The sequence below is a fragment of the Ahaetulla prasina genome, chromosome 17, assembly GCF_028640845.1.
Source record: "Ahaetulla prasina isolate Xishuangbanna chromosome 17, ASM2864084v1, whole genome shotgun sequence".
Classification (NCBI taxonomy): Eukaryota; Metazoa; Chordata; class Lepidosauria; order Squamata; family Colubridae; genus Ahaetulla; species Ahaetulla prasina.
Window position 1 is genome coordinate 9,038,822 of NC_080555.1, and position 27,334 is coordinate 9,066,155.

Here is a 27,334-nt window from a genome sequence, read left to right on the forward strand (position 1 = left end):
AAAAAAAAACAGTTCCAACTTTTTAAAAGAAAAAAGAATTGAGCTATAATTGACATTTTCAAAACCCGGAGGCTGAAACAGATGATGAACAGTTGCAGGAACTGGGCCTGGCTAGTCTAGTGAAGAGAAGGACCAGGGGAGACAGGATAGCAGTCTTTTTTTTTTTTTTTTTTTTTGTTTACATTTATACCCCGCCCTTCTCCGAAGACTCAGGGCGGCTTACAATGTATAGGGCAATAGTCTCATTCTATTTGTATATATTTACAAAGTCAACTTATTGCCCCCCCAACAATCTGGGTCCTCATTTTACCTACCTTATAAAGGATGGAAGGCTGAGTCAACCTTGGGCCGGGCTCGAACCTGCAGTAATTGCAGGCTTTGTGTTCTTAATAACAGGCCTTACCAGGCAGAGCTAAACCGGCCCTTCTCCGATCTTCCGGTCTTCCGGTCTTCCAATATTTGAGGGGCTTCCACAGAGAGGAGGAAGGGGCTCAAGCTATTTTCCAAAGCACCTTTGAAGGCCAGATAAGGAATAATAGAAGTAAACTGAACAAGGAGAGATTCAACCTGGAAATAAGGAGGAATTTTCTGGCGGTGTCTCTTTGGGTCTCCAGCTTGGGGGGTGGGGTGGGATTGGACTAGATGACCTCCAAGGTCCCTTCCATCATGATTGAACTGAAAAGGGTGTTGGAAGGGATGATTAGGGGACTGGAGGCTCAAACATACAGATGAATAGTTGCAGGAACTGCGCCTGGCTAGTCTAGTGAAGAGAAGGACCAGGGGAGACAGGAGAGCATCTTCCAATATTTGAGGGGCTGCCACAGAGAGGAGGAAGGGGGTCAAGCTATTTTCCAAGGCCAGACAAGGAATTATGGATGGAAACTGATCAAGGAGAGATTCAACCTGGAAATAAGGAGAAATTTCCTGACAGTGAGAACCATCAACCAACGGAACAGAAGTTGCCTTCAGAAGTTGTGGGAGCTTCATCACTGGAGGCTTTTAAGAAGAGACTGTCAGAAATGGTGTAGGGTCTCCTGCTTGAGTGGCGGGTTGGACTAGATGACCTCCAAGGTCCCTTCCAACTCTGTTAATCTGTAAATGTCCTCCATTCCTGAGGACACAAAATCCTGCTGTACTCAAACCTCTCCCAGACTGGGTTCAGACATCAAACAATGGTTTGCTTAAATCATGTTTATCAAGTAAGCAGAATGCTGAGTGGTCTTATAGCATGCTAAAAGTGGTCACCATAGTTTAAAAACCACCATGGAGTTCAAATAGTGTAAAAAAAAACCCTGATCCTCTAGGATTAAATTTAGATTTTTTTCAAGTCCAGCGAGGAAAAGTACCAGATTGGACTAGAATCAGGAGTCTCCAACCTTGGCAACTTTAAGACCTGTGGACTTCAACTCCCAGAATTCCTCAGCCAGCTGGCTGGGGAATTCTGGGAGTTGAAGTCCACAAGTCTTAAAGTTGCCAAGGTTGGAGACCCCTGGACTAGATGGAAACTACCAACAGGTAGTCCTCAACTTACGACCATTTGTTTAAGGACCATTTGAAATTGCCCTGACGTTGAGAAAAGTGACGTGTGACCAGTCCTCGCAGTTACAACCGCTGCAGCATCCCCACAGAAGTCACGTGATCAAAAGTTGGTTGCTCGGTAACCAACATATATTTACAAGACTTGAACCATCCCAAGTTTGTGGGGATGGCCGTTTGCGACTTGGCCAGCTGGCTTCCAACGAATAAAACAGACGGGGGAAAGCCAGTTTCACTTAATGCCTCCACGATTCACTTAACAACTGCGGTGATTCGCTTAACAACCCAAAAGGTGGTAAAATCGGGTGCAACTCGCTTAACCAGCATCTTGCTTAGTGATGGAAATTCTAGCCCTGGTTATGGTTGTAAGTTGAGGACCGGCTGCATCTCCCAAATGTGAGTTTGGGAGTTTTTCAATGTCTTAGAACAGTGATGGCTTAACCTTTTTGCCATTGCATGACAGGAGGCAGGGCGGCGGGGTGGTCATGCACGTGCCCACAGCCATAATTCTATGCGACTCGCTCCCACGCATGCACACGTGACCCCTCGCTCCTGGCATGTGATGGCCCAGTAAGCCCGTTTTTCTCTTTCTCACCTGGCTCCAGAGCCTCTCTATGAGTCTGGGGAGGGTGAAAATGGCGTTCCCCACCCCGCCGGAGGCCTTCCGGAAGCCAGAAACTGCCGGTTTGCCAACTTCTGGTTGGACAGGAAGTGATGTTTTTTGCTGTCCCCAGCCTCCAGAGACTCCTAGAGAGGCTCTCCCCAGACTCATAGGGAGGCTCTGGAGCCAGGTGAGAGAGAGAAACGGGTCTTTTTCCTTATTTCTAGTGGGCCCAGAAGGCCTGAAAATCAGCTGGCATCAGAGCTGAGCTCATGTGCCCACTAATATGGATGCTATAGATTCACCATCACGGTCCTAGAAATTCCCCCAGCCGCTCCCCTCACCCGAACCTGGTGTTTTGCGTCTCTTTTTGAATGCTCAGCCACCTGTCGAGTCTTGCAAGTGGTGGAGAACTATAATTCCAGCTCTCCTAGAAAGCGCCAGGTTGGGGAAGCAAGCGCCTTTCGGCCTGGCCCGTTTGGAGGGGAACACCCCTCCCCCCCCGGTCCTGTTTAGTGGCGCTGCGTGATTTGCAAACGAAGCCTTTGCATTGGGAAGCCTTCCTTTAGCGTCCATCTGTGTGCCGGCTCCAGAGATGCCGTCGCTTCATTAGCGAAACCCCCCAGTGTATTTAAAAGGCAATTAATGCAAACTGAAATACATAAATGCCTTCCCCGTTTGTAAATTGTCGAGAAACAGGAAATAGCCAAGAGGGAGGGAAAAAAAACAACAACAACAAAAAAATCCAGCAAGGTCGATTCAAAGATTGCGCAAGCTTTTATACTTCACTAGAGCTTATACAGGGACGCGGCGGCTCGTTGGCTAAGATGCTGAGCTTGTCGATCGAAATGTCGGCAGTTCGGCGGTTCGAATCCCTCGTGCTGCCGCGTAATGGGGTGAGCTCCCGTGACTTGTCCCAGCTTCTGCCAACCTAGCAATTTGAAAGCAGGTTAAAAAATGCCAGTAGAAAAATAGGGACCACCTTTGGTGGGAAGGGAACAGCGTTCTGTGCGCCTTTGGAGTTTTAATCATGATGGCCACATGACTTCGGACAGTGCTGGCTCTTCGGCTTTGAAATGTAGATGAGCACTGCCCCCTAGAGTCGGGAACGACTAGCACATGTGTGCGAAGGGAACCTTTACCTTTACCTTTAGAGCTTATCACATCAAGTAGTCTTCTGGAAGGACAGACAGGTTCTGGAGATCCGGTAGCAGAAATTTTGAGTAGTTCAGAGAACCGGCAAATACCACCTCTGGCTGGCCCCAGACTGGGGTGGGAATGGAGATTTTGCAATATCCTTCCCCTGACACGACTACCAAGCCCCACCACAGAACTGGTAGTAAAAAAATTTGAATTCCACCACTTCCTCTGTGGTGGGGCTTGGTGGTCGTGTCAGGGGAAGGATACTGCAAAATCCCCATTCCCTCCCCACTCCTGGGGAAGGATACTGCAAAATCCCCATTCCCTTTCTATTCCTGGGGGAAGGATATTACAAAATCCCTATTCCCACCTCACTCTGGGGCCAGCCAGAGGTGGTATTTGCCGGTTCTCTGAACTACTCAAAATTTCTGCTACCGGTTCTCCAGAACCTGCTGGATTTCACCCCTGCTTAAAGATACTTACGAATGTGCTGGATTACAACATCCATCATCTTCACACAGCATGGGGATGATTGGGTTATAATCCACTGCGTCTGGAGGGCATCAATTTGCGGGAAGGCTAGTTAGGTAAATTGGAAAAGTGAGTTAGTTGGCTAAATACATATCCTTAATTCGCACAACGCATTTAACCCAGATTAGCAAAACGCAATTCAACTGAGCACTCCCAAGACACAACAAAAAGTCAGGAAAGGATCAAACAGCCGCAGCATTAAACTTAATTGTTGAGGGGGGGGAATTAGCAGGCTGTGTGAACCCACATTTTATGTTTTCTTGTAATGTACAGCATAACAGAATAACAGAGTTGGAAGGGACCTTGGAGATCTTCTAGTCTAACCCCCTGCTCAAGCAGGAGATCCTATGCCATTCCAGACAAAGGGCTGTCCAGTCTCTTCTTAAAAAACTCCGGTGATGGAGCACCCACAACTTCTGGAGGCAAGTAGTTCCACTGGCTAATTGTTCTCTCTGTCAGGAAATTTCTCCTTAGTTCCAGGTTGCGTCTCTCCTTGAGAATGGCAAGTGAATCATCTTGTGCTTCAGCAGGATTCTCTCATTCGCATCACCTAAGTCAGACAAATGCTGTTGTTTTGTGTTTCCATAACAAACGGGCAGAAGTGGACCTCACTTAATTTAACAACCGGTTCGCCTAGTGCAGAACCGAAAATGTGAGCGTGTGCGGCTTCAGATCCACGGCGATTTCCTGCGTGTGGCTTCCAGCACCCCTTCTCGGGCAGCCGCGATGAGTAGAGCGGTCGAGGCGTGGAAATCAGCTGGGCTGCGTGGGCGGGGCGAACGAGCCAGAGAGTGAGATATATAGGACGGGATAGCGCCAGGATGGGTGGGGAGGCCCAGCCGGTGGTCGGAACTACCGGTTTGCCCAAACCGGCAGCAGCCCACCTTTGCAAACGGGGAAGAAAACTAACCCTGTATAAGTTAATGTGCAAATTTGACCAGAACATAATGGCTTATTTATTTATTTATTTATTTTATTAGATTTTTATACCGCCCTTCTCCCGAAGGATTCAGGGCGGTGTACAGCCAAAAAATAAAAAAAACCACAATATACACATTAAAACAAAACTAAAACTAAGCATATTACAGGAATGGCCGAAAATTTAAAACAATTTAAAACCCTAAAATTCATAAATAGCCCCAATTAAAAATTTAATAAAACTTTTAAGCCAGTCCCGCTTGAATAAATAGGTGCCTTTTCAGCTCACGGTGAAAAGTCTGAAGATCAGGCACTTGACGTAAACCAGGGGGAAGTTCGTTCCAAAGCGTAGGAGCTCCAACAGAGAAGGCCCTGCCCCTGGGGGCCGCCAGCCGACATTGTTTGGCGGACGGCACCCTGAGAAGGCCCTCTCTGTGTGAGCGTACGGGTCGGTGGGAGACATAAGGTAACAGCAGGCGGTCCCGTAAGTACCCGGGCCCTAAGCCATGGAGCGCTTTAAAGGTGGTAACCAAAATTTTAAAGCGCACCCGAAAGACCACAGGAAGCCAGTGCAGGCACGAGTTGCTCCCACTATTACCCGCGCAGCTGCATTCTGGACTAGCTGCAGCCTCCGGGTGTACTTCAAGGGCAGCCCCATGTAGAGAGCATTCTCAGACACAGGGCAGGAAAGCAGGTATTTGGGCGAAATGTCTTCCAAGCTTCTGACCAGACTTAACCTGTCCACTCCCGAACAGGGATAAATTTGTTAATTCAAGTAAGTGGATCGATATTTCTCAACCCTGGCCACATTAAAACATGTGGACTTCGATTCCCAGAAATCCCCAGCCAGCCTAGAATTCTGGGAGTTGAAGTCCACCCATCTTAAAAGTTGCCAGGGTTGAGAAATGCTGAATTGAACAGTGCAAGTTTTAAGGGATTGGCACTTTTCACCTCTGCCTGTGATAGCCAGGTGTCTCTTTCCCCATACGCCAAACAGCTGGATTTGCAAAACATCAAAATCTGGGTTAAAATGAATAGGATAGGGTTAGGGATGAAAAGCGGTAAAGGATAAAGCTGGAAGGGACCTTGGAGGTCTTCTAGTCCAGGTTAGCTCGTTTAGGCAAGAAAAATCAAATGCACAGGTACAATATATGTGGTACCTTGCTCAGTAGTAGTAACTGTGAGAGGGATCTCGGAGTCCTAGTGAACAACCATTTAAATATGAGCCAACCATGTGCAGCAGCTGCCAAAAAAGCCAATACAGTTCTAGGCTGCATAAACAGAGGGATAGAATCAAGATCACGTCAAGTGTTAATATCACTTTATAAGGCCTTGGTAAGGCCACACTTGGAATACTGCATCCAGTTTTGGTCGCCACGAAGTAAAAAGACTCTAGAAAGAGTGCTGAGAAGAGCAACCAAGATGATTAGGGGACTAGAGGCTAAAACATATAAAGAACAGATGCAGGAACTGGGTAGGTCTAGTTTAATGAAAAGAAGGACTAGGGGAGACATGATAGCAGTCTTTCAATATCTCAAGGGCTGCCCCAAAAAAGAGAGAGTCAAGCTATTCTCCAAAGCACCTGAAGGCAGGACAAGAAGCAATGGGTGGAAACTAATCAAGGAAAGAAGCAACCTAGAACTAGGGAGAAATTTTCTTGACAGTTAGAACAATTAAGCAATGGAACTACTTTCCTCCAGAAGTTGTGAATGCTCCAAGACTGGAAGTTTTTAAGAAGATGTTGGATAACCATTTATCTGAAGTGATGTAGGGTTTCCTGCCTAAGCAGGGGGTTGGACTAGAAGACCTCCAAGGTCCCTTCCAACTTGATTATTCTATTCTATTCTACCTTTGTGATTCCTCCTCTTGCAGGAACCTAGCCCTTCCGTTCAGCTGTAGTTTACTTGTTTGTGCATCACCTGTCCTACAGACACAACCACAATATTTTGTCAAGCCCAGTTTTTAAATAGTTAGTGTGAACCTTCAGTGTAACGGCAACCCCGAGACTCAGGCAGAGAGGGAGTTACCAGCACTGAAATGCATGAAGTCTGGGAGATGCGCCTGGTTGCGGAAAGCGCATGGCGGAGCGAGATCACCAAAAGAGGAACGTGCAAAAAAAATTTTTAAAAAAAAAAAACCCAATAAGCACCCTTTGTAGATCTTTACGCCCCCTGCCCATTCCTCTTTGAGCCTGGGTCTTTGTTAGAATGACACGGAAAATGTGGCACAGGTAATCCTTCACTTACAATCCTTTCGTTTAGCAATTGTTGGAAGTTACAACAGGACTCACCTATCCTGGCACATACAGTGCAGCATCTCCCCTCTCACGTGGTCAAAATTTGGCCGCTTGGCAAACACCGGCAGGTGTTTCCCATGATTGCAGCATCCCGTTTGTGGCCTTCCCAGCAGTGGGGGGAAAGCTAGATTCACTTACCAACTGTGGCAAAGAGTTCCGTAAAATTGGGCGTGACTCACTCGAACCAGCTGTCTTCCTTAGCGGTGGAAATCAATCTGGTCCCAATTGCAGCCGTAAATCGAGGACTATCTGTAGATCCTCTCTTCCGAACCAAAGCCATGCGGGAGTCACTGCGTCCTTCAAAAGTACAAACTGAAGAGGTCTAATTAACGCCTTGCGGCTCTTTTAAAACAAAAAACACGCAGGAATTACATGAATGAAGGCCCCTATGCATGTCCACTGATAATGTTGCAGGATGCAATCGGGGTCTGTCGCGGGGACCATAGGCTTTGTGGTCCTCCAAGCTTTTCATATCTCAAGGATGAGCTCCAGCACGAGTCTGAAAGCTCGGAAGACTAAACCTTTGGTGTTAATGACCGACCCAGACTGGATCCTACAGAAATGACGTGATTTCCCAGATAAAGGAGTCGTTAGACAGCACAGAAGCATCAAAGCCAGAATAAATGTATTAACTATCAAAGTGAAAGGAATTCCATTTCAGGAAGATGCTGCAAGTTTTCTTCTAGTGCAACTAACTGGATAAGAGGCGTTAAGGGTGCTCGCTCACTCTCCCTCCCTCCCTCTCTGTCTCTCTGTCTCTCTCTCTGGTTCTCTTTGTCTGTCGTCTGTTTCTCTCTGCCTTTCTCTGTCTGTCTGTCTCTCTCTCTCTGCCTCTCTCTCTTTCTCTGTTTCTCTCTCTCTGTCTTTCTGTTTCTGTTTCTCTTTGTCTGTCTGTCTCTGTCTCTCTCTGTCTCTCTGCCTCTCTCTCTTTCTCTGCCTCTCTCTCTTTCTCTGTTTCTCTCTCTCTGTCTTTCTGTCTCTGTCTCTCTCTGTCTCTCTGCCTCTCTCTCTTTCTCTGCCTCTCTCTGTTTCTCTATCTTTCTCTTTCTGTTTCACTCTGTCTGTCTGTCTGTCTCTGTCTCCCTCTGCCTCTCTCTCTCTGCCTCTCTCTCTGTCTTTCTCTTTCTGTCTCTCTCTGTCTCTGTCTGTCTGTCTCTCTTTCTCTGCCTCTCTCTCTGTTTCTCTCTGTCTGTCTGTCTGTCTGTCTGTCTCTCTCTGTCTCTCTTTCTCTCTGCCTCTCTCTGTCTCTCTCTGTCTCTCTCTCTCTCTCTCTGCCTCTCTCTGTCTCTCTCTCTCTCTCTCTCTCCTTCCTGGCCCTTGGTATGATTCCTCTTCTATGCCTACACAGTCAGAATAACAAGATCCAGGTGCAGTTGGGCTCTCATTACAACCAGCCCCAAAGTTTAGGGATCCCTTGGACTCGTGTGCTTCCTCTTTGGCTGGAAAGTTTAAACAGGTGGCCAATGATCTGGGGGTGTTGTGGGTGGCAGCTGATTGTGCTGGGTAGGGGTTGGACTAGATCAGGGGTGTCAGACTCAAGGCCCAGGGGCTGGATACGGCCCGCGGGGTGCTTAGATCTGGCCTGCAGGGGCCTCCCTAGAAACAGCGAAGGACCAGCCTGTGCTGCCTCTTCCACTGAAAACAGAGTTCGCAAGGGCTGTGCATTGGCCTCCCGTTTTCGTTGGCAGAGGGTTGCAGGAGGCCATCGCAGCCGAAAACGGAGCTCAGGTGCCCGCTTTCACTGGCAGAGCGCTCGAGCCACCACAGGGCGCCCCCCACCTGACATGAGTGACGTCACATTGACCACACCCACCCGGCCAACCCCCGCCCCCCAAGGTCAAACACAACCCTGATGCAGCCCTCGATGAATTCGCATTTGACACCCCTGGACTAGATGATCTCCAAGGTGCCTTCTGACCATTCCAGGCAAATGGCTGTCCAGTCTCTTCTTAAAAGCCTCCAGTGATAGAAGATCCAGAACTTCTGGAGGCAGCTGGTTCCACTGGTTCCTTGTTCTCACGGTTAGGAAGTTCCTCCTTAGTTCTAGGTTGCTTCTTTTCTCGGGTGGGTCCTGGGAGCGCGTGATCACAGTCCCTTCCATCTCCTCCACACGGCCAACTCCTCCGCTTTCTTCTCACGGAAGGCTGGGTTTCTGGTTACCTGCTTGTCCTTGTGACCTAAATCTCTCCCAGATCCTTCCGAAAGTTTAATGCACGAAATCCAAGCTGGGCTCAGACCGGTGCGAAATAAAGCAGAACCCTCCTTTCCTTTAAATTGAAAAAAAAATGGTGCCTCCGCCGACACGTTCAATTATCTTCGCCTTCTTACAGCCCGTCGACTCAAGTTGTAGGCAACTAACGTTCCAAAATCATTTTTATAAGTACAATTCTCAGGCCGGCTCTTTCCTCAGCCTAAACCTCTCCCTTAAGAGTCCTTGTTTCCTAAGTGAACAGGGTTGCATTTGCCTCTGTTAAATATTATTTTTTGAATGCTGTTTCCATCTTCAGGCATGTTAGAATTCTCTTCCTTTGTCCGTAGCAAGACACCTACAAGTTGCTTTTCTCTTCGCAAGCCCATTTCATCCAGCTGCTTCCTATGCATTCTGGAACTGAACCAGGCATGATCTAAGGCCAGTTGCTGAACGGAATAGCAATAGCAATACTGTAGCAACAGCACTTATATACTGCTTTGCAACCCTGTCTAAGCGGTTTACAGAGTCAGCCTCTTGCCCCCCAACAATCCGGGTCCTTCATTTTACCCACCTGGGAAGGATGGAAGGCAGAGTTGACCTTGAGCCGGTTAGGATTGAACTGCTGGCAATGGGCAGAGTTAGTCTGCATTACTGCATTCTAACCACTGTGAAGGAAGGAAGGAAGGAAGGAAGGAAGGAAGGAAGGAAGGAAGGAAGGAAGGAAGGAAGGAAAATAGCAATACCACTTATATACCACTTCACAGTGCTTTACAGCCCTCTCTAAGCGGTTTACGGAGTCAGGCCATTGCCCCCCCCCCTTCAACCAAACAATCTGGGTCCTCATTTTACCCATCTTGGAAGGATGGAAGGCTGAGTCAACCTTGATCCTGTTAGGATCAAACTCCTGGCAGTCAGCAGAATTAGCCTGCATTCTAACCAATGCACCACCACGGCAATAGAATAGGAATAGGAATAGAATAGAATATTAGAATAGAATAGAATAGAATAGAATTTATACACTGCTTCACAGTGCTTTCCAGCCCTCTCTAAGTGGTTTACAGAGTCAGCCTCTTGCCTCCCCAACAATCTGGGTCCTCATTTTACCCACCTCGGAAGGATGGAAGGATGAGTTAACCTTGAGCAGGTGGGAATCGAACTCCTGGCAGTCGGCAGAGTTAGCCTCCAATACTACATTCTAACCACCGTGCTGCACCACCACAGCTCCATTTGAAACTTTCCCAGTTGGTTTCTGACACACACATACACAAAAAAAGTGAACAGGAAGTTCGGATTCCCTGAGCAAGTACACAATAATTACTTCACAACAGCAGTGATCGTTGTTGCAACTGTGCCAAAAGAAAGGTCCTAAAACTGAGTGCCGCTCACTGAACAAAACTGCTTTGTTTAGCGACGGAAATTCTGGTCTCGATTGTGGTCATACGCTGGAGGACTACCTCTACCCAAATCTCTTGGAGCTTTCAGCCTTTCCTTGGGATTTTTTCCCCCCTTGTTTTAAATTGAAGACCGTCCTGAGAGCAAATGCATTTTAGGAAAGAGCCAAGAAGCCCTTGAGAATCTGGCTTACCAAGCTTCCTCCCTCTTTGTTCTGACCCAGGCTTCCTTAGAAAGCATAAAGCACAATCTTAGTCCCGGCAAATCTCTTTAATTCATACAGCTGTGAATTATTGTCATTCCCAATCCGAAAGGCTCCTCAAACAGACTTTCAGGGGAGTGTTTATTAACACCCACCTTATCTCCTTTGGAATGCTGCCAGTGGACTAATTGCCACACGCAGGGCAAGGCCAAACTTAGCACAGAGTCAAACAGAACTTTTCCACAGCTTTAACCTACCAGATGAACTAATTGCTTCCTGCAAAAGCTCATGTCCCATTCGCTCCTCTTTTATGTCTTATGGGAGGGGCCAATCACCTCCAAGCCTTACACCCAAGCCGACCCTGTTTCCTTAATTGTTCCTGTCTTCTGGCAGCTCTGTGCATGCGCACACTGGGAACAGGCTCCCGCTGTTCTTCTGCCTCGCTGATGTCAGACTCCGGAGGCAGCAAAGAACTACCAGATGGCCTTGGCCCCCTCTCTGCCTCCGACGCAGAGCCATCATCCGAGCCTTCCCCAGATTCCAGGACTGGCCCACGTTCCTCCCCAACCTCCTCACTGTCCGAATCTGCTGCCAGTTCTGCTGCCCGCTGGCCACAACACTCTTTTTCAAATGATGAAAAACAAAACCCAGGAAGTGGACAGATGCAGAACCCCCATCTTGGCCGTCCAGCCTTCGGAAGCTGGAACCCACAACCGTTAAGTCTCCCTGCATTTCCGTGGGCTTCAGCAAAGGTTACGCCACCCTAAATGGCTTGCGGTTGCGAGCCGACACAAGTCAAGCCAATCTGCTGGCTATAAATAAAAGATAAAAGCCAACAACGGCAACGGGGTAAAAAATAGCAGACAAGCAAGGATTTTGGCTTTTTCAGGAGGCAGCTCATCAATCATTCCAACTGCGCAGCTGCTTTCTAAAACAAGAACGGATTCTCTTGGTTTATACAGGTAGTCCTCGACTTATAACAATTCGTTTAGCGACCCTTCAAAGTTACAACATCACTGAAAAAAAATAACTTATGAACATTTTTCACACGTAACAGCCACTGTGGCATCCCCATGGTCATGTGATCAAAATTCAAGACGCTTGTCAATTGACTCATAGTTATGACGGTCGCAGTGTCCCGGGGTGTGTGTGTGTTACGTGATCCCCTGTTGTGACCGTCTGGACAAGCAAAGTCAACGGGAAAGCCGGATTCGCTTAACAACCGGGTTGCTAATTTAACAGCTGCAGTGATTCACTTAACAAGTGGAGCAAGAAAAGTCGTAAAACGGAGCAAAACTCACTCAACAAATTCCTCCCTTAACAACATAAATTTTGGGCTCAATTGCGGTCGTAAGTTGACGATTACCTTTATGTCCCTCTTCCTGAGAAAACCTGGCAATACAGGTAGTCCTCAACTTACAGCTGTTTCATTTAGTGACCGTTAGAAGTTACAACGGCCCTCGAAAAAGTGACTGAAGACCTTTTTTCATACTTATGACTGTCGCAGCATCCTCATGGTCATATGATCAAAATTGAGGGTTTGGCAACCGGCTCATATTTATGAGGGTCGCAGTGTCCGGAGGTCACATGATCCCCTTTGGCGATCTTCTCCCGATTCGCTTAACAACCTTGTTCCTAACTCTGCAGTGATTCACTTAACAACCGTGGCAAGAAAGGTGGCAAAACGGGGCAAACCTCACTTAACAACTGCCTCACTTATTAGCCACAGAAATGTTGGGCTCAATTGTGGTTGTAAGTCGAGGACTACCTATACGTACCTGGGATTCCTGGATAGCTTTCTGGCTTGCCTGCTTGCTTGTTTGTTTTTAAGTGCCAAGTCATTTTTATTTACATTTTTTCCCCATCAGTAAAAGCAGCATTTTGGGGAAGAAAGGGGTAGAATATCCTGCCAGAATTCCAGTTTTGCAACCGATAGGAATTCTTGATCCTGATTAAGAACTCGACGCTACAATAAATCAGAAACTGGAATACAAATCTGAAGATTTCCATCAAATGCCCTGGAGCAGTGATGGCTAATGTTCTGTCCCCCCCCCCTCAGTCCGGGAGACATGTGAACTGACTCAATTAGCCAGCAATTTAGTCCACGGCAGCTATCAGCTCTGGCAGCAAACCAGCGATCGTCTGCCAAGGTTTTCTTTATCTTCCCTGATGCCGGCGTCACAGAAGCTCGTTACCAGAGCAACTAGAAAGTCAGGAACAAACAGCAATCCAGGCCAAATGCTCAGTCAAATAGTTCAGCTAAAGTTTTCTCCAGTCAGTTTGTTTTGTCGGTCACAAAGTAGTAGAGCAGCCCCTCCTGCTTTTATACCCTGTGGGTGTGGCTCCATGACTCAGCACTCTCTAGGCCTGCCCCACCCCTTCTTTTGTTGTTCCCGCCTCTCTTGTCTACAAAACCTGGGATCTAACCAGGACTGATTGTCCACAGCTGGGTCTGGAAGCGTTGCCTGGGCGGGGGGAGATACAGGAGACAGAGGCCTCGTCACCTCCTCCACCTGGCCTGCCTCTGGCTCCTGGAGCTGAGCCAGAGAGGCCGGCCCTGCAGAGGGGAGCCCTGATGGCCCTTCCCCCTCACTCTCTGAGTCACTTTCTGGCAGGGGGCCAGGCCCGGAGGGTGGGGGGGCTGGAGCCACAACAGCTAACCTTTTTTTTCCTCGGTGCCCGAAAGCGCGCGGGTGCCTCTCTGAGCATGCGGGTGCCTCCCTGAAGCTGCCTGGAACCAAAAATGGGGCGTGGTGTGGCGTGCCCCGCCCCCTGCGCATGCACGTGTGATTCCCCTGCCCCTCCCCGCACATGCACGCACGTCTCCCGCATGTGCGGCAGAGACCCAAAAATCAGCTGGCTGGCAGGAGGCACGCGTGCATGCGCGGTGGAGCTGACCTAGGGCGACGGCTCATGTGCCCGCAGGTTCGCCATCATGACCCTGGAGGCATCGTTCTCCCGGGGAATTTGGGGAGCTGAATTCTTAAAATTGCTGAGGCTGACAAAAACCACAAACAGCCAACTTCCTTTTACCCGAAAATCCAGTCTAGTAAAATCCCAAAGTCCCATTTTGCCCGGCTGATTGAAACACGCAATTAGCTCAGTTTCCCTGCTTAGCGAAGGGGTTGGTCAGTCCCTTTAGCGTCCCAGAGGAGCCTTTATTTCCCAAGAGGCAACTGGACTGGAGACGTTTCGCTTCTCATCCAAGAAGCTTCTTCAGCTCTGATGACTTGAAAGCTGGAGTCCAAGCTTTTTTTTGTTTGAATATTGATGTGCGAAGGAGCGTTCCCCCTTTTGAATGCTGGGAGTTGTTATGCTTTTTTGAAGTGTTTATTCTTGCTTTGTGATCCTCCCAGGGTTATGGCAAAAAAGATGGGGGGGGCATATAAGTCAGATAGATAGATAGATAGGTAGGTAGATGGATTGATAGATGGATAGGTAGGTAGATAGATAGATGATAGATAGATAGATAATAGATAGATAAATAGATGATAGATAGATAGATAGATAGATAGATAGATAGATAGATAGATAGATAGATAGATAGATGATGGATAGATAGATACATAGATAGATAGATAATAGATAGATAGATGGATAGGTAGGTAGATTTATTTATTTATTTATTTTATTAAATTTTTATACCGCCCTTCTCCCGAAGGACTCAGGGCGGTGTACAGCCAAAATAAAATACAGAATATATACAATTAAAAGAATTTAAAATGAACTATTACTAAACGGCCGATAATTTAAAAAATTTAAAATATTACTAAAACCCCAATTTAAAATCAACTATTTATGCCAGTCCTGCTTGAATGAATAAATATGTTTTTAGCTCACGACGAAAGGTCCGAAGATCAGGCACTTGACGTAAGCCAGGGGGGAGTTCGTTCCAGAGCGTCGGTGCTCCCACAGAGAAGGCCCTACTCCTGGGGGCCGCCAGCCGACATTGCTTGGCGGACGGCACCCTGAGAAGTCCTTCTCTGTGAGAGCGTACGGGTCGATGGGAGGCATAAGGTAACAGCAGGCGGTCTCGTAAGTACCCGGGTCCTAAGCCATGGAGCGCTTTAAAGGTGGTAACCAGGATCTTGAAGCGCACCCGAAAGACTACAGGAAGCCAGTGCAGACTACAGAGCAGATAGATAGATAGATGATAGATAGATAGATAGATAGATAGATAGATAGATAGATAGATAGATAGATAGATAGATGATAGGTAGATAGCTAGGTAGGTGGATAAATAGATATATAGATAGCTGGATGGATGAGTGGGTGGGTTGATGGACGATAGGTGATTAGATGGATAGGTGGATAGTTAGGTGGATAGATGGGTGGATGGATAGACTTGAACCCTGGGCCCTATCTAACAAAATAAAATTCAATGTAGAGCAAAGTAAAGTCTTCCACTTAGGCAGGAAAACCAAAAGTGCACACATAGACTGGGGGAAACCAGGCTTAATGGCAGTGACTATGAGAGGGATCTTGGAGTCTTAATGGACAACCCGCTAAATATGAGCCAAGAGTGTGTTGTTGCAGCTAAAAAACCCAACACAATCCTAGGTTGCATTAACAGAGGGATACAATCAAGATCAAGGGAGAGCCTAATACCACTCTATAAAGCCTTAATAAGGCCACACCTAGAGTCCTGCATCCAGTTTTGGACACCACACTATAAAAAAGACGTTGAGACTCTAGAAAGAGTGCAGAGAAGAGCAACCAAGAGGATTAGGGGACTGGAGACTAAAACATACGATGAACAGTCGCAGGAACTGGGCCTGGCTAGTCCAGTGAAGAGAAGGACCAGGGGAGACAGGAGAGCATCTTCCAATATTTGAGGGGCTGCCACAGAGAGGAGGAAGGGGGTCAGGCTATTTTCCAAAGCACCCGAAGGCCAGACAAGGAATAATGGATGGAAACTGAACAAGGAGAGATTCAACCTGAAAATAAGGAGGAATTTTCTGACAGTGAGAACCATCAACCAAAGGAACAGAAGTTGCCTTCGGAAGTTGTGGGAGCTTCATCACTGGAGGCTTTCAAGAAGAGACAAGACTGACATCTGTTCAAAAATGGTGTAGGGTCTGCTTGGGCGGCGGATGTGTGCGTTGGACTAGATAACCTCCAAGGTCCCTTCCAACGCTCTTAATCTGTATCTAGTAGCCGGCAAAGAAGAAAATGACAAAGAAAACACAGATGAGGGGTGGGCGGATGCTGGACCCTCAGGCCTGGGATTTCCATCCCCTCCAACCTAAACCCAGGTTAACAAGCTGCAGCTCCAGTGTTTTGCGAAACATCCGATGCTCATAGAAGCGATGGGGCTGGTTTGGTTTCCATGTCAGTTTGAAAGGAGAGTTGGGTTCCCGCAAGATGCTGAGCTTCAGACGAACCAAGCGTTCCTCCGAGCCTAGCGTGTTGTGCGAACCCAGCCCGCTAAAACCGTCCCGAAAGATGTCAGCAGCGAAGAAACCAGGAATTTCCTTCTTCTGCCAGGTATAAGCGCACCTTCGGCCTCGTCTGCTCCCCAAATTTGGATTTCTTCCCCCCCGGCTCTGCATGCTCCACCCAAAACAGCCGCAGGAAAGGGGCACCCCCTCGGTTGGCCAAGCCAACTTGCAACTCACCGGAGCGTCGGGCAGTGGGCATGCTAAGAACGGAGCTTGTGAGATGGGGGGTGGGTGGGTTTGCTTACCATGGACATGGTGCTCAGTTCCCCTTCTGGACCATCAAATCTTGTGCAGACGTTCTCCCCTCGACAGCTCCTCTGTCTGTCCGTCTTCCTCCCCCTCCCCAAAACACCCCCTGCCCGAGGGAAAAAAAAATATTACCGTGGCATTTCTCCGAAGATACAACCAGACCGGAAAAATAAGTTGGCAGCCCCCATTTCCCGAACCCCCCTCACCCCCTTCTCCCATCAGTCCTGTGGTTGGTTAACACTCTGTTGTCTCCTTGTCTCTCCCCTCCCCCACACACCCCCTCCCCGCAACCCCTGCACTCACGATGGACAGGTGACTATCTCCGTGGATGGAATCCTGACCACTACCGGATACACCCAAGAGGACTACACCATGCTGGGCTCGGACGACTTCTTCTATATCGGAGGGAGTCCCAACACGGCGGACCTGCCCGGATCCCCCGTCAGCAACAATTTTATGGGATGCCTCAAGGATGTGAGTTGCCAGGGAGGGGATGGCTGGGAACCAGGTGGAGCGGTGGGTGGAATTGAATTTAATGCTTAGGGGAAGAAGGTTCAGGGAGCATCGTCTCCGCTTGATTCGTCTGCTCCAGTGATGGCTTTCAATTTTTTTTTACTACCGGTTCTGTGGGTGTGGCTTGGTGGGCGTGGCATGGCTTGGTGGGCGTGGCAGGGGAAGGATACTGCAAAATCTCCATTCCCACCCCACTCCAGGGGAAGGATACTGCAAAATCCCCATTTCCTCCCGATCAGCTGGGACTTGGGAGGCAGAGAACAGATGGGGGCGGGGCCAGTCAGAAGTTTTACTACCGGTTTTCCGAATTACTCAAAATTTCCACTACCGGTTCTCCAGAACTGGTCAGAACCGGATTTTACAGTATCCTTCCCCTGCCACGCCCATCAAGCCATGCCACGCCCACCAAGCCACACCCACAGAACCAGAAGTAGAAGATTTTTAAACCCACCACTGGTTGTACTGCATATACCACCGATACCGTTTTCGTTGTTTTCATATGTTGTCGGTCCAGCGTTGCCTTTGCGAGACGGGCAGCTGTATGACTCAATTTAATATGCAAAGTTTCTAGCCCTCATGGTCTTGGGTGCTAGGAGTTCTGGGAGCAACCGCCTCCCTACCATTGGAGGATTCTGGATGGGCTGGTTCATAGGCAACGCCCATCGCTTTCTGCAAGCTTGTGGTTGTCCAGGCTAAGGACTCACCTGGGAGAAGGTTGATGGTTCATTTAGTCCTGGAGTTCGTTCAGGTAAGATGTGCAGCTGTGAGACCGACCTTGAGGAAGGACCACAACCAAGACAACGGTAAGATAAAAGGAACCTGAATCTGGCCCAGAACTGCACAGGTGATCCTCAACTTACAAACATTCATTTGTAAGTTACAGTAGCACTGAAAAAAGCAACTTATGACTGGTCCTCACACTTACGAACATCGCAGCATTGCTACAGTCTCTGAATCAAAATTTGGGTGCTTAGCAATTGGCATCAGGGGTGGGCTGCTGGGGGTTCGGGAGAACCTCTAGCTATGATTCCGTGCAGTTCGGAGAACCCCCAAATCCCACTCCCGGCTGGCCCCGCCTACCCCGCCCCTCCCAGGAGTCCCCATGCGGCCCGTTTTGGATGCAGAAAAGTGCAGGGCGTGTGTGGAGGCTCAGGGAGGGCGAAAAACAGGCCTACCGGAAGTTCGGGAAGGTCGGAAATAGGCCCATTTCCAGCCTCCAGAGGGCCTCCAGAGCCTGGGAAGGTCGTTTTTTACAGTCCTGTTGTAACTTCGAACAGTCACTAAATGAACTGTTGGAAATCGAGGACTACCTATACTTAAGATCTGGATTCAAAGTTCCTACGTCTTGCATTTTGGACATTGGACAACAGACCTGCGTATACGGCCGTTTGCAGTAGCCGATGGTCACATGACTGCAATTTACAAAATTTTATTATTAATTTATTTATTTGTAAAATTTATGAGCCGTCCATCTTGCCATACGGGCAGAATTTTTTTTTTTTTTTTGCCGCAAACTGCCATTTACCTCCTGTTTCTGGAAAAAAAACAACAACCCACAAACAATTGCGAACAGCGAATTCACTTAGGGACCATGGCGTTTCCTTCACAGTCATTTGCTTTTACGACCGCCACGTTCGCTTAGCAACGGCCACAATGACAATAATAAAATCGACCCTCTTAGCAGCTGGCGTGACTTACGGCCGTAATTCTGGACCCAGTCATGGTCATAAATCAAAACACTACCTGTTTTAATTTTGTGTGACTGTTTCGTTTGGCGGTATAATTGTGAATCTCATCTGATTTTTTTAAAAATTGGATCTAATGCCTCTGATTCGGAGACAATATTGCAACGTCAAATGTCCCTACTTTGTTCAGGTGAGGTCTTCTCCAGCTGGCTGGAACAGCCACGGATGTGATGCCAAACTGGGAAGCCCTTCAATTCTGTTGGCATCGAGGCCTGCAATACGGACCTGATTCTGAGTTGAATTCAATTCGACCCACTGCAATGGACTACGTAGTTGATCAAAACTGACCAGGCGATTAAAATTGGACGAAACTGACAATGGCAGTCAGTCGAGAGGGCCACTGATGATGTCTGGCTGACACTGTGGCTCTTCTCCTTTGTCCCAAAGGTGCTTTTCCAAAAGGCATCTAGACCTCGCTTTTTCTTTGAAGACTTTTCTCTTCTCATCCCAGAAGCTTCTTCGTGAACTGAAGAAGCCTCCTGGATGAGAAGCGAAAACCTCTTCAAGGAAAAACAAAATCCGTTTTTCCTTTTGAAAAAGCACCTTTGAGACAACCACAATCTGGATGATTGAGAAGCTCCATTGATGCTCGTCTCCTTCCTTTGTAGGTGGTCTACAAGAACAACGACTTCAAACTGGAGTTGTCACGCTTGGCCAAGGAAGGAGACCCTAAGATGAAGATCAACGGGGACCTGGTCTTCCGTTGCGAGAACGTCGCCGCCCTCGATCCGGTCACCTTCGAATCGCCCGAGGCGTACATTTCCCTGCCCAAGTGGAACACCAAGAAAACCGGCTCCATCTCCTTTGATTTCCGGACCACCGAACCCAACGGCCTTCTCCTCTTCAGCCACGGCCGGCTGCAACCGCCCAAGGAGAGCCGGTCGGAACGCATGCACAAGGCCGATTATTTTGCCATGGAGCTTCTGGACGGCTACCTTTACCTGCTGCTAGACATGGGCTCGGGGGGCATCAAGATGCGGGCCAGCACCAAGAAAGTGAACGACGGGGAGTGGTGCCACGTGGACTTCCAGCGCGATGGGCGCAAGGGTGGGTATGCCTCCGAGGCGTGCATCATCGTCTTCCATTCAGCAAAGGCGGGCAAGGAAATAGAAGCCGCCGGGTGGGGTGATGCTTCGGCGGTGGGAGGGAGACCAGGGAAAGACGTTGACTTTGGACTTGAAAGAGGTTGTTGGATCTGTTTCAGCAATGCACATCCCGCAACTGTGCCAGGCGGGCACTAAACCGGTTCTCTACCGAGTTGCTGGGCGGGCGTGGCATACTCGGCCTCCTGCACCACAGCGGAGGGGAAGTTTTCGCTCTCCCCAGGCTCCGGAAGCTGGGGAGGGGAGGGGTGCGGATGGCCAGCCAGTCTTTGCAACTGTCGTGTCCCACTCCTCCGCTGACGGCCGGGTCAGGGAAATCCGAATCAGGCGTGCCTCTGCAGCTCTGCCAAAGTCCTAGCAAAGTCCTCAGGGCAGGCAGGAGACCAGAAAGTGACTTCAGCAAGATATGTTTAGACTTTGCCTGACTCAGAGAATGCCAGAAAGCAGGTCCTTTATATAGGCCATGGGGTGTGGCTCCATGACTCAGCACTTATCCAGGCCTGCCCCTCCCTTCCTTCTGTTGCCTCCGCCTATCAAGTCTTCTGACGCGAGGGTCACTCCAGTCGGCAGCTGTTGGCAATTGATCTTCCTCAGGCTCACATGCTGTGGAGGAGGGGGAGGGGTCTAGTTGCTCCGTTTGCCTGGGCATGGAGCCAGAGCTGGGGGCTGGAGGTATTTCTTCCTCTTCAGCCTGTCTGGGCATGGAGCCAGGGATGGGGGCGGGAGGCATACTAGAACATTCCTCCGTGTTCGGAAGCAGATAAGAAGACCCCAGCTGAGGTGAGATTGGACGAGACACAACAGCAACTACCAGTTCGGCGAACCAGATGTAAAGTTAGCATCCGGTTCGCCCAAACAGGTATGAACCGGCTGAATCCCACCCCTGGATACAGCCTTTCCATAATGCAGGAAAAAAAGATTTTTTTTATCGCCCGAAAAAGTTAAGAGTGGATCCTTCCCAAGTTATTTTCTCCACCCGTTATTCAGCCGAAGGGCCCCTCTCCCTTTTGTCCGATTGTCTCCTGTGTTGAACTTGAGCCGTTCTCTCCCCCAGGTTCCATCTCGGTCAACAGCCGCAGCACCCCATTCCTGGCCAGTGGGGACAGCGAGATCTTGGACCTGGACAGCGAGATGTACCTGGGGGGGCTTCCCGAGAACCGCCTGGACCTCATCCTGCCTCCGGAGGTCTGGACGGCCTTCCTGAACTACGGCTACGTGGGCTGCGTGCGGGACCTCTTCATCGACGGCAAGAGCCGGGACGTGCGCCGCTTGGCCGAGGTGCAGAGCGTCTCCGGGGTCTCCAGCTTCTGCTCCCGGGAGACCCTCAAGCAATGCGGCAGCTCCCCCTGTCACAACGGAGGCCTGTGCCGGGAGGGCTGGAACCGCTTCATCTGCGACTGCTTGGGCACCGGCTACCTGGGCCGGCTGTGTGAGAGAGGTGAGGAGCGGGTGGGCGGGCTGGAGGGTATGCCACCGCTCTCAAGCTGGCTTCACCCAACCCCCGTGAACTAGGCTTGGTTGAAGTCTGGTGGTTGCAATCCCATGGCAATGATTCGATCTCGTGGTTAGTTTTCACTGAATCAAGGGCTCCTTTCCTGCCTGCCTGCTTCCTTTCCTCCCTCCCTCCTTCCCTCCCTCTTTTCTTTCTTTCTTTCTTTCTTTCTTTCTTTCTTTCTTTCTTTCTTTCTTTCTTTCTTTCTTTTTCTTTCTTTCTTTCCTTCCTTCCTTCCTTCCTTCCTTCCTTCCTTCCTTCCTTCCTTCCTTCCTTCCTTCCTTCCTCCTTTCCTCCCTCTCTGTTTTCTTGCCCTCTTTCCTTCCTGCCTGCCTGCCTGGTTGCCTGCCTCCCCCTTCCTCTCTAATTCTTTTTCCTTCCTGCCTGCCTGCCTCCCTCTTTTCTTGCCCTCCTTCCTTCCTTCCTTCCTTCCTTCCTTCCTTCCTTCCTTCCTTCCTTCCTTCCTTCCTTCCTTCTTCCTTCCTTCCTTCCTTCCTCTTTTCCTCCCTCTCTCTCTTTTTGCCCTCCTCCCTCCCTTCCTGCCTGCCTGCCTCTTTTCCCCCTCCCTCTTTTCTTGCCTTCCTTCCTTCCCTCCTTCCCTCCCTCCCACCCACCCTCCCTCCCTACTTCCTCCCTCCCTTTAGTTTAATGAGTAAGTATATTTTGCGAAGGCAGAAAACGGGTTGATTGACTAGCCAGGCTGGCATGTTTTGCAAACTCAGCCATTGGGTGGCTTTGGGGTAAAATAACCTCTCCTTCTTTACCTGCACCTGATTGGTAGGTAGAGAGAGGCAGGTATTCACCCGCCGTGCTTTGATTCACCCAACTGTCTGGGGGAGTTCTGGGACCTGAAGTTCACACACCTGAACGTTGCTGATTTAGACCAAGCATCCGCTTACTCTCCTCCATTCATTCATTCTTTCCTGCCTTGCTTCTCTTCCTTCTCCCACCCCCACCCCCCACCCCCGGACAGAGGCCACCGTGCTAAGCTACGACGGGAGCATGTATATGAAAATCATGCTGCCCACGGTCATGCACACCGAAGCCGAAGATGTGTCCCTCCGGTTTATGTCGCAGCGAGCTTACGGCTTCATGATGGCTACCACCTCCAAGGAATCGGCTGACACTCTTCGTCTCGAGTTGGATGGGGGGCAGATGAAACTCACGGTCAACCTAGGTAACCTGCTGGCCCTCGCCCTGCCAGGGACTGGTCCCCTCCTCAGCCTCCAACGCTCTGTGTCCAGGGAGCCACACTGTGGAAACTACACGTTGGGTGGGCGGGTGGGCATGACCCTCACTCTGGTTCACCAGCAATTTAATTCCGGCGGAAGGGATCTTCAGAAAAACCTGCTTTTCACAATGGCAAAATCCATCCTTCTTGGGTCCAGATGCAAATCCACTCGCTGGCTTGGAGCCTGATGCAGAAATATTATACTTTCGGCTGTTTGTTTTGGAAGGCCAGCTGCGGTCACTTGCAAACGCCCCGTCCCAGAGGGGTTACTCGTGAGTAAAGGTCCCGCTTTGTTAAGGAAGGACTAGACTAGAGAGATGCAAAACATTTCAAATTCTCAGTATTTTCCACTTCAGAACATCCTGTTTTTCATCCGAAGCTGGTTTGAGATGATTTCAGGAGTGTTTTGAGTCCCAAACAGCTGCGATTCAACTTTGAGACAGATGTTAGAAGCCTGGAATTCCAAATGTTTTTCCGAATTTCTAAGTCCAAATTGAGTCACAGTTCAAAAGACTCGTTTCACCCAGTTTTCACTGAACGGGCTGAAAACATTCTCCCTGGGTTGGGGGACATTTGGCCACTCCTGTGGGAAACAAACACAGGCAGTCCTCGACTTAACGACCATAACCGAGCCCAACATTTATGTTGCTAAGTGAGGCATTTGTGAAGTGAGCCTTCCCTCCCCCTGTTTTACGACCTTCCTCGCCACAATTGCTAAGCGAGTCACTGCAGTTGTTAAGGTGGTTGTTAAGTGGATCTGGCTTCCCCCATTGACTTTGCTTGTCAGAAGGTCGCAAAAGGGGATCAGGGCACAGCGATTTTGCTGCCATCTTCCTCATTGGCTCTGGACACAACCGTTATAAACGCGAGGATTGGTTGCAAAGCTGTTTTTGTTTTTTTAAACCATCCTAACTTCAAACGATTGCTGAGTCGGTAAGCGAGGACTACTGGTAAAAATAATTCTTTTAGTCACGGCTGGTAATAACGCCCCGATGGATTTTTTTAAAAAATTTACTCATGAGTAATCCCATGGCATTCCTGGGGTTTGCCTGCTTTTTCAGCAAATATTGCCATTAGTTGCAATCAACAGGAAGCAAATAAAAATCCAGCCAGAAATAAAGGTTTCTAAAGCTAGCAGCCGAAATGCCTGATCTCGCTTTCCCTGGTCTTTTTTCCCGGGGCACTTGGAGATCCTGCTGTGATCCAGGTGGATTTTGATTCCTCAAATATAACACCTCAAACCCACCCACATACACCTCCCACAATCTACTCAGATTTCTCTGCACCTGGGATGGGATGAAAAGAGGAAGCCTGGAGAAACAGGTCATCGACCAGCGCCCCCCCCCTTCGAGGGTCAAATGTGGGTTCAGAGTTTAAGCCTCTTTCTTGGGCGGGAGCAGGGGTGGGCTTCAAAAAATTTATCAAGGGGTTCTCTGCTGAGTTGCTGGGTGGGCGTGGCCATGGTGGACGTGGCCTCCTGCACAATGGTGAGGGAAGGGGGCGTTTTTGCCCTCCCTGGGCTCTGGAGGCTTTTCTTGAGCCTCTGGGTGGGCAAAAACGGCCTCCTCAGGCTCCGGAGGCCCTCTGGAGGCCCTCTGGAGGCTGGAAACGGGCCCATTTCCAGCCTTCCCGAACTTCCGGTTGGCCTATTTTTTGCCCTCCCTGAGCCTCCATGTGCGCCCTGCACTTACCTGCATCCAAAACGGGCCGCGTGGGGACTCCTGGGAGGGGCAGGGAGGGCAGGGCCAGCCAGGAGTGGGATTTGGGGGTTCTTCGAACTGCACAGAACTTTAGCTAGAGGTTCTCCCGAACCCCTGCGAACCCCCAGCAGCCCATCCCTGGGCGGGAGGGTCCTTCCCTCCCCGCCTCTTGCTAGCCAGGGAAGGGCAGCTGTCCTCTCTCTCTCTCTCTCTCCTGAGCATTAGGCCCCCATTTTCGTGGCCAGGCTGAGAAAGAGAGCTGATTCTGCTTCCTGGATCCCTTCCATCCCCCCCACACCCTTTCGTTGTGGGTTTTTGACCCTTCATTGGTGCATAAACAGCCAACCCAGAGCAAGCAGCCACAGTGACCCAAACTCAGTCTCTCTCTCTCTCTCTCCCCAACCCGCAATCTTCCTCGTCCTGCTTCCCAGGACATTCCCCCTTCCAAAGCTGCCCCCCCACCCTGGGAATTTCTGCCTTCTTCCCAGGTCCCAACTTTGCTTGAGACCTGGGAAGACCCTGGGAAGAAACCAAGTTTCCAGGTCCTGTGGCTGCTTGCATCCACTGCTCTGCCGAGGTTGACGGGATGCTGTGGCCCAGTTGTGTAGCTTGCAGAAAGGGGCGTGGGTGGCAGCCCTTTTCTCTTGGGGGAGGGGGGAGGCATTGAGCTGGGGGTTGTGGGGAGGGGAGAGGAAAGGCTGCTATTCCCCAATTTCCCCCCCCTTTCTCTGCACAGCTGATCAAGACAAGGGAGCCGCTTGCCAGCACCGAGGAGCCCCCAAAAACTTCGATGGGCGAAACCAACGGGCAGCGTCCAAAGATTGGCATCAGAAGTTCTCGTGTGGCCAGTTTCTCATGGCCATGGGATCACCGCCCCCTAATTTGGGACTGTGCAAAATCCTGTGCAGTTTTCAAATGCTTGCCATGGCCCAGGGGGGGGCACCCTTTGGGCACTTGGAGCTCCTGCTGTGATCCAGGTGGATTTTGATTCCTCAAATATAACACCTCAAACCCACCCACATACATCCACCCCCAATCTACTCAGATTTCTCTGCACCTGGGATGGGATGAAAAGAGGAAGCCTTGAGAAACAGGTCATCGACCAGCGCCCCCCCCCCCCTTCGAGGGTCAAATGTGGGTGCAGAGTTTAAGCCTCTTTCTTGGGCGGGAGCAGGGGTGGGCTTCAAAAAATTTATCAAGGGGTTCTCTGCCGAGTTGCTGGGTGGGCGTGGCCATGGTGGACGTGGCCTCCTGCACAATGGTGACGGGAGGGGGCGTTTTTGCCCTCCCTGGGCTCTGGAGGCTTTTCTTGAGCCTCTGGGTGGGCAAAAACGGCCTCCCCAAGCTCTGGAGGCCCTCTGGAGGCTGGAAACGGGCCCATTTCCAGCCTTCCCAAACTTCTGGTTGGCCTATTTTTTGCCCTCCCTGAGCCTCCATGTGCGCCCTGCACTTACCTGCATCCAAAACGGGCCGCGTGGGAACTCCTGGGAGGGGCAGGGAGGGCAGGGCCAGCCAGGAGTGGGATTTGGGGGTTCTTCGAACCACACAGAACCTTAGCTAGAGGTTCTCCAGAACCCCTGCGAACCCACAGCAGCCCATCCCTGGGCGGGAGGGTCCTTCCCTCCCCGCCTCTTGCTAGCCAGGGAAGGGCAGCTGTCCTCTCTCTCTCTCTCTCTCTCCTGAGCATTAGGCCCCCATTTTTGTGGCCGGGCTGAGAAAGAGAGCTGATTCTGCTTCCTGGATCCCTTCCATCCCCCCCCCACACCCTTTCGTTGTGGGTTTTTGACCCTTCATTGGTGCATAAACAGCCAACCCAGAGCAAGCAGCCACAGTGACCCAAACTCAGTCTCTCTCTCTCTCTCTCTCTCTCTCTCTCTCCCCAACCCGCAATCTTCCTCGTCCTGCTTCCCAGGACATTCCCCCTCCCAAAGCCGCCCCCCCCTGCCCCCTGGGAATTTCTGCCTTCTTCCCAGGTCTCAACTTTGCTTGAGACCTGGGGAGACCCTGGGAAGAAACCAAGTTTCCAGGTCCTGTGGCTGCTTGCATCCACTGCTCTGCCGAGGTTGACGGGATGCTGTAGCCCAGCTGTGCAGCTTGCAGAAAGGGGCGTGGGTGGCAGCCCTTTTCTCTTGGGGGAGGGGGGAGGCATTGAGCTGGGGGTTGGGGGGGGGGGGAGAGGAAAGGCTGCTACTCTCCAATTTCCCCCCCCTTTCTCTGTACAGCTGATCAAGACAAGGGAGCCGCTTGCCAGCACCGAGGGAGCCCCCCCAAAAAAACTTCGATGGGCGAAACAAACCGGCAGCGTTCAAAGATTGGCATCAGAGGTTCTCGTGTGGCCGGTTTCTCATGGCCATGGGATCACCGCCCCCTAATTTGGGACTGTGCAAAATCCTGTGCAGTTTTCTAATGCTTGCCATGGCCCAGGGAGGGGCACCCTTTTGGGCACTGTCCAAAACTGGGCATACGTGTATGGCAGCGCCTCTCAACCTGAGCCACTTTGAGGCGCGTGGACTTCAACTCCCAGAATTCCCCAGCCAGAAAGCTAACCGCATCAGGCATGGAAGGTGCTACCCATCCCAGTGGTGAAATCCTACTGGTTTGCATCGGTTCGGGCAAACCGGTAGTGATAAAAGCTACCGGTTCGGGAAAACCGGTAGTAAAACAAAGCTACCGGTTGGTCCGAATTGGTATTTCCGACGATCAGCTGTGCCGTGAGATTTATATTTGCTAGAAAGCAGGAAATCCTGCGTTCTAGCAAATCTAAATAGCGCGGCTCAGCTGTTCCTCCCCCTCGCTGTTCTACTTACCTTAAGTGTCCTTTTTCCACACGAAGCACGCCTTTGACCTGCACTGCGCATGCACGTGTGCGCAGCGTGCATTTGGTACACACGGTGCGTGTGTATGCAGCGTGCGTTTGGCAGGCGTGGGCAGCGAACGGGTGGCGAACCGCGGAGGATTTCACCACTGACCCATCCTGCTAAAAGCAGCTGCCGTCTTTTGTGCTGTGCTGGCTGGGGAATTCTGGGAAGTTGAAATCCACCCGCCTTAAAAGT

General features: G+C 50.1%; 1 protein-coding gene across 1 annotated transcript in view; it reads left to right on the plus strand.

Moving 5' to 3' along the window:
• Nucleotides 1-27,334, plus strand: part of NRXN2 (neurexin 2) — a 531,073-nt gene that overhangs the window by 220,337 nt on the left and 283,402 nt on the right. Inside the window, exons 6-9 of the mRNA XM_058160639.1 lie at nt 16,810-16,971; nt 19,364-19,802; nt 20,913-21,296; nt 22,324-22,527. Of these exons, the coding sequence (XP_058016622.1) occupies nt 16,810-16,971; nt 19,364-19,802; nt 20,913-21,296; nt 22,324-22,527 (1,189 nt within the window). The remainder of the gene's footprint in view (nt 1-16,809; nt 16,972-19,363; nt 19,803-20,912; nt 21,297-22,323; nt 22,528-27,334) is intronic.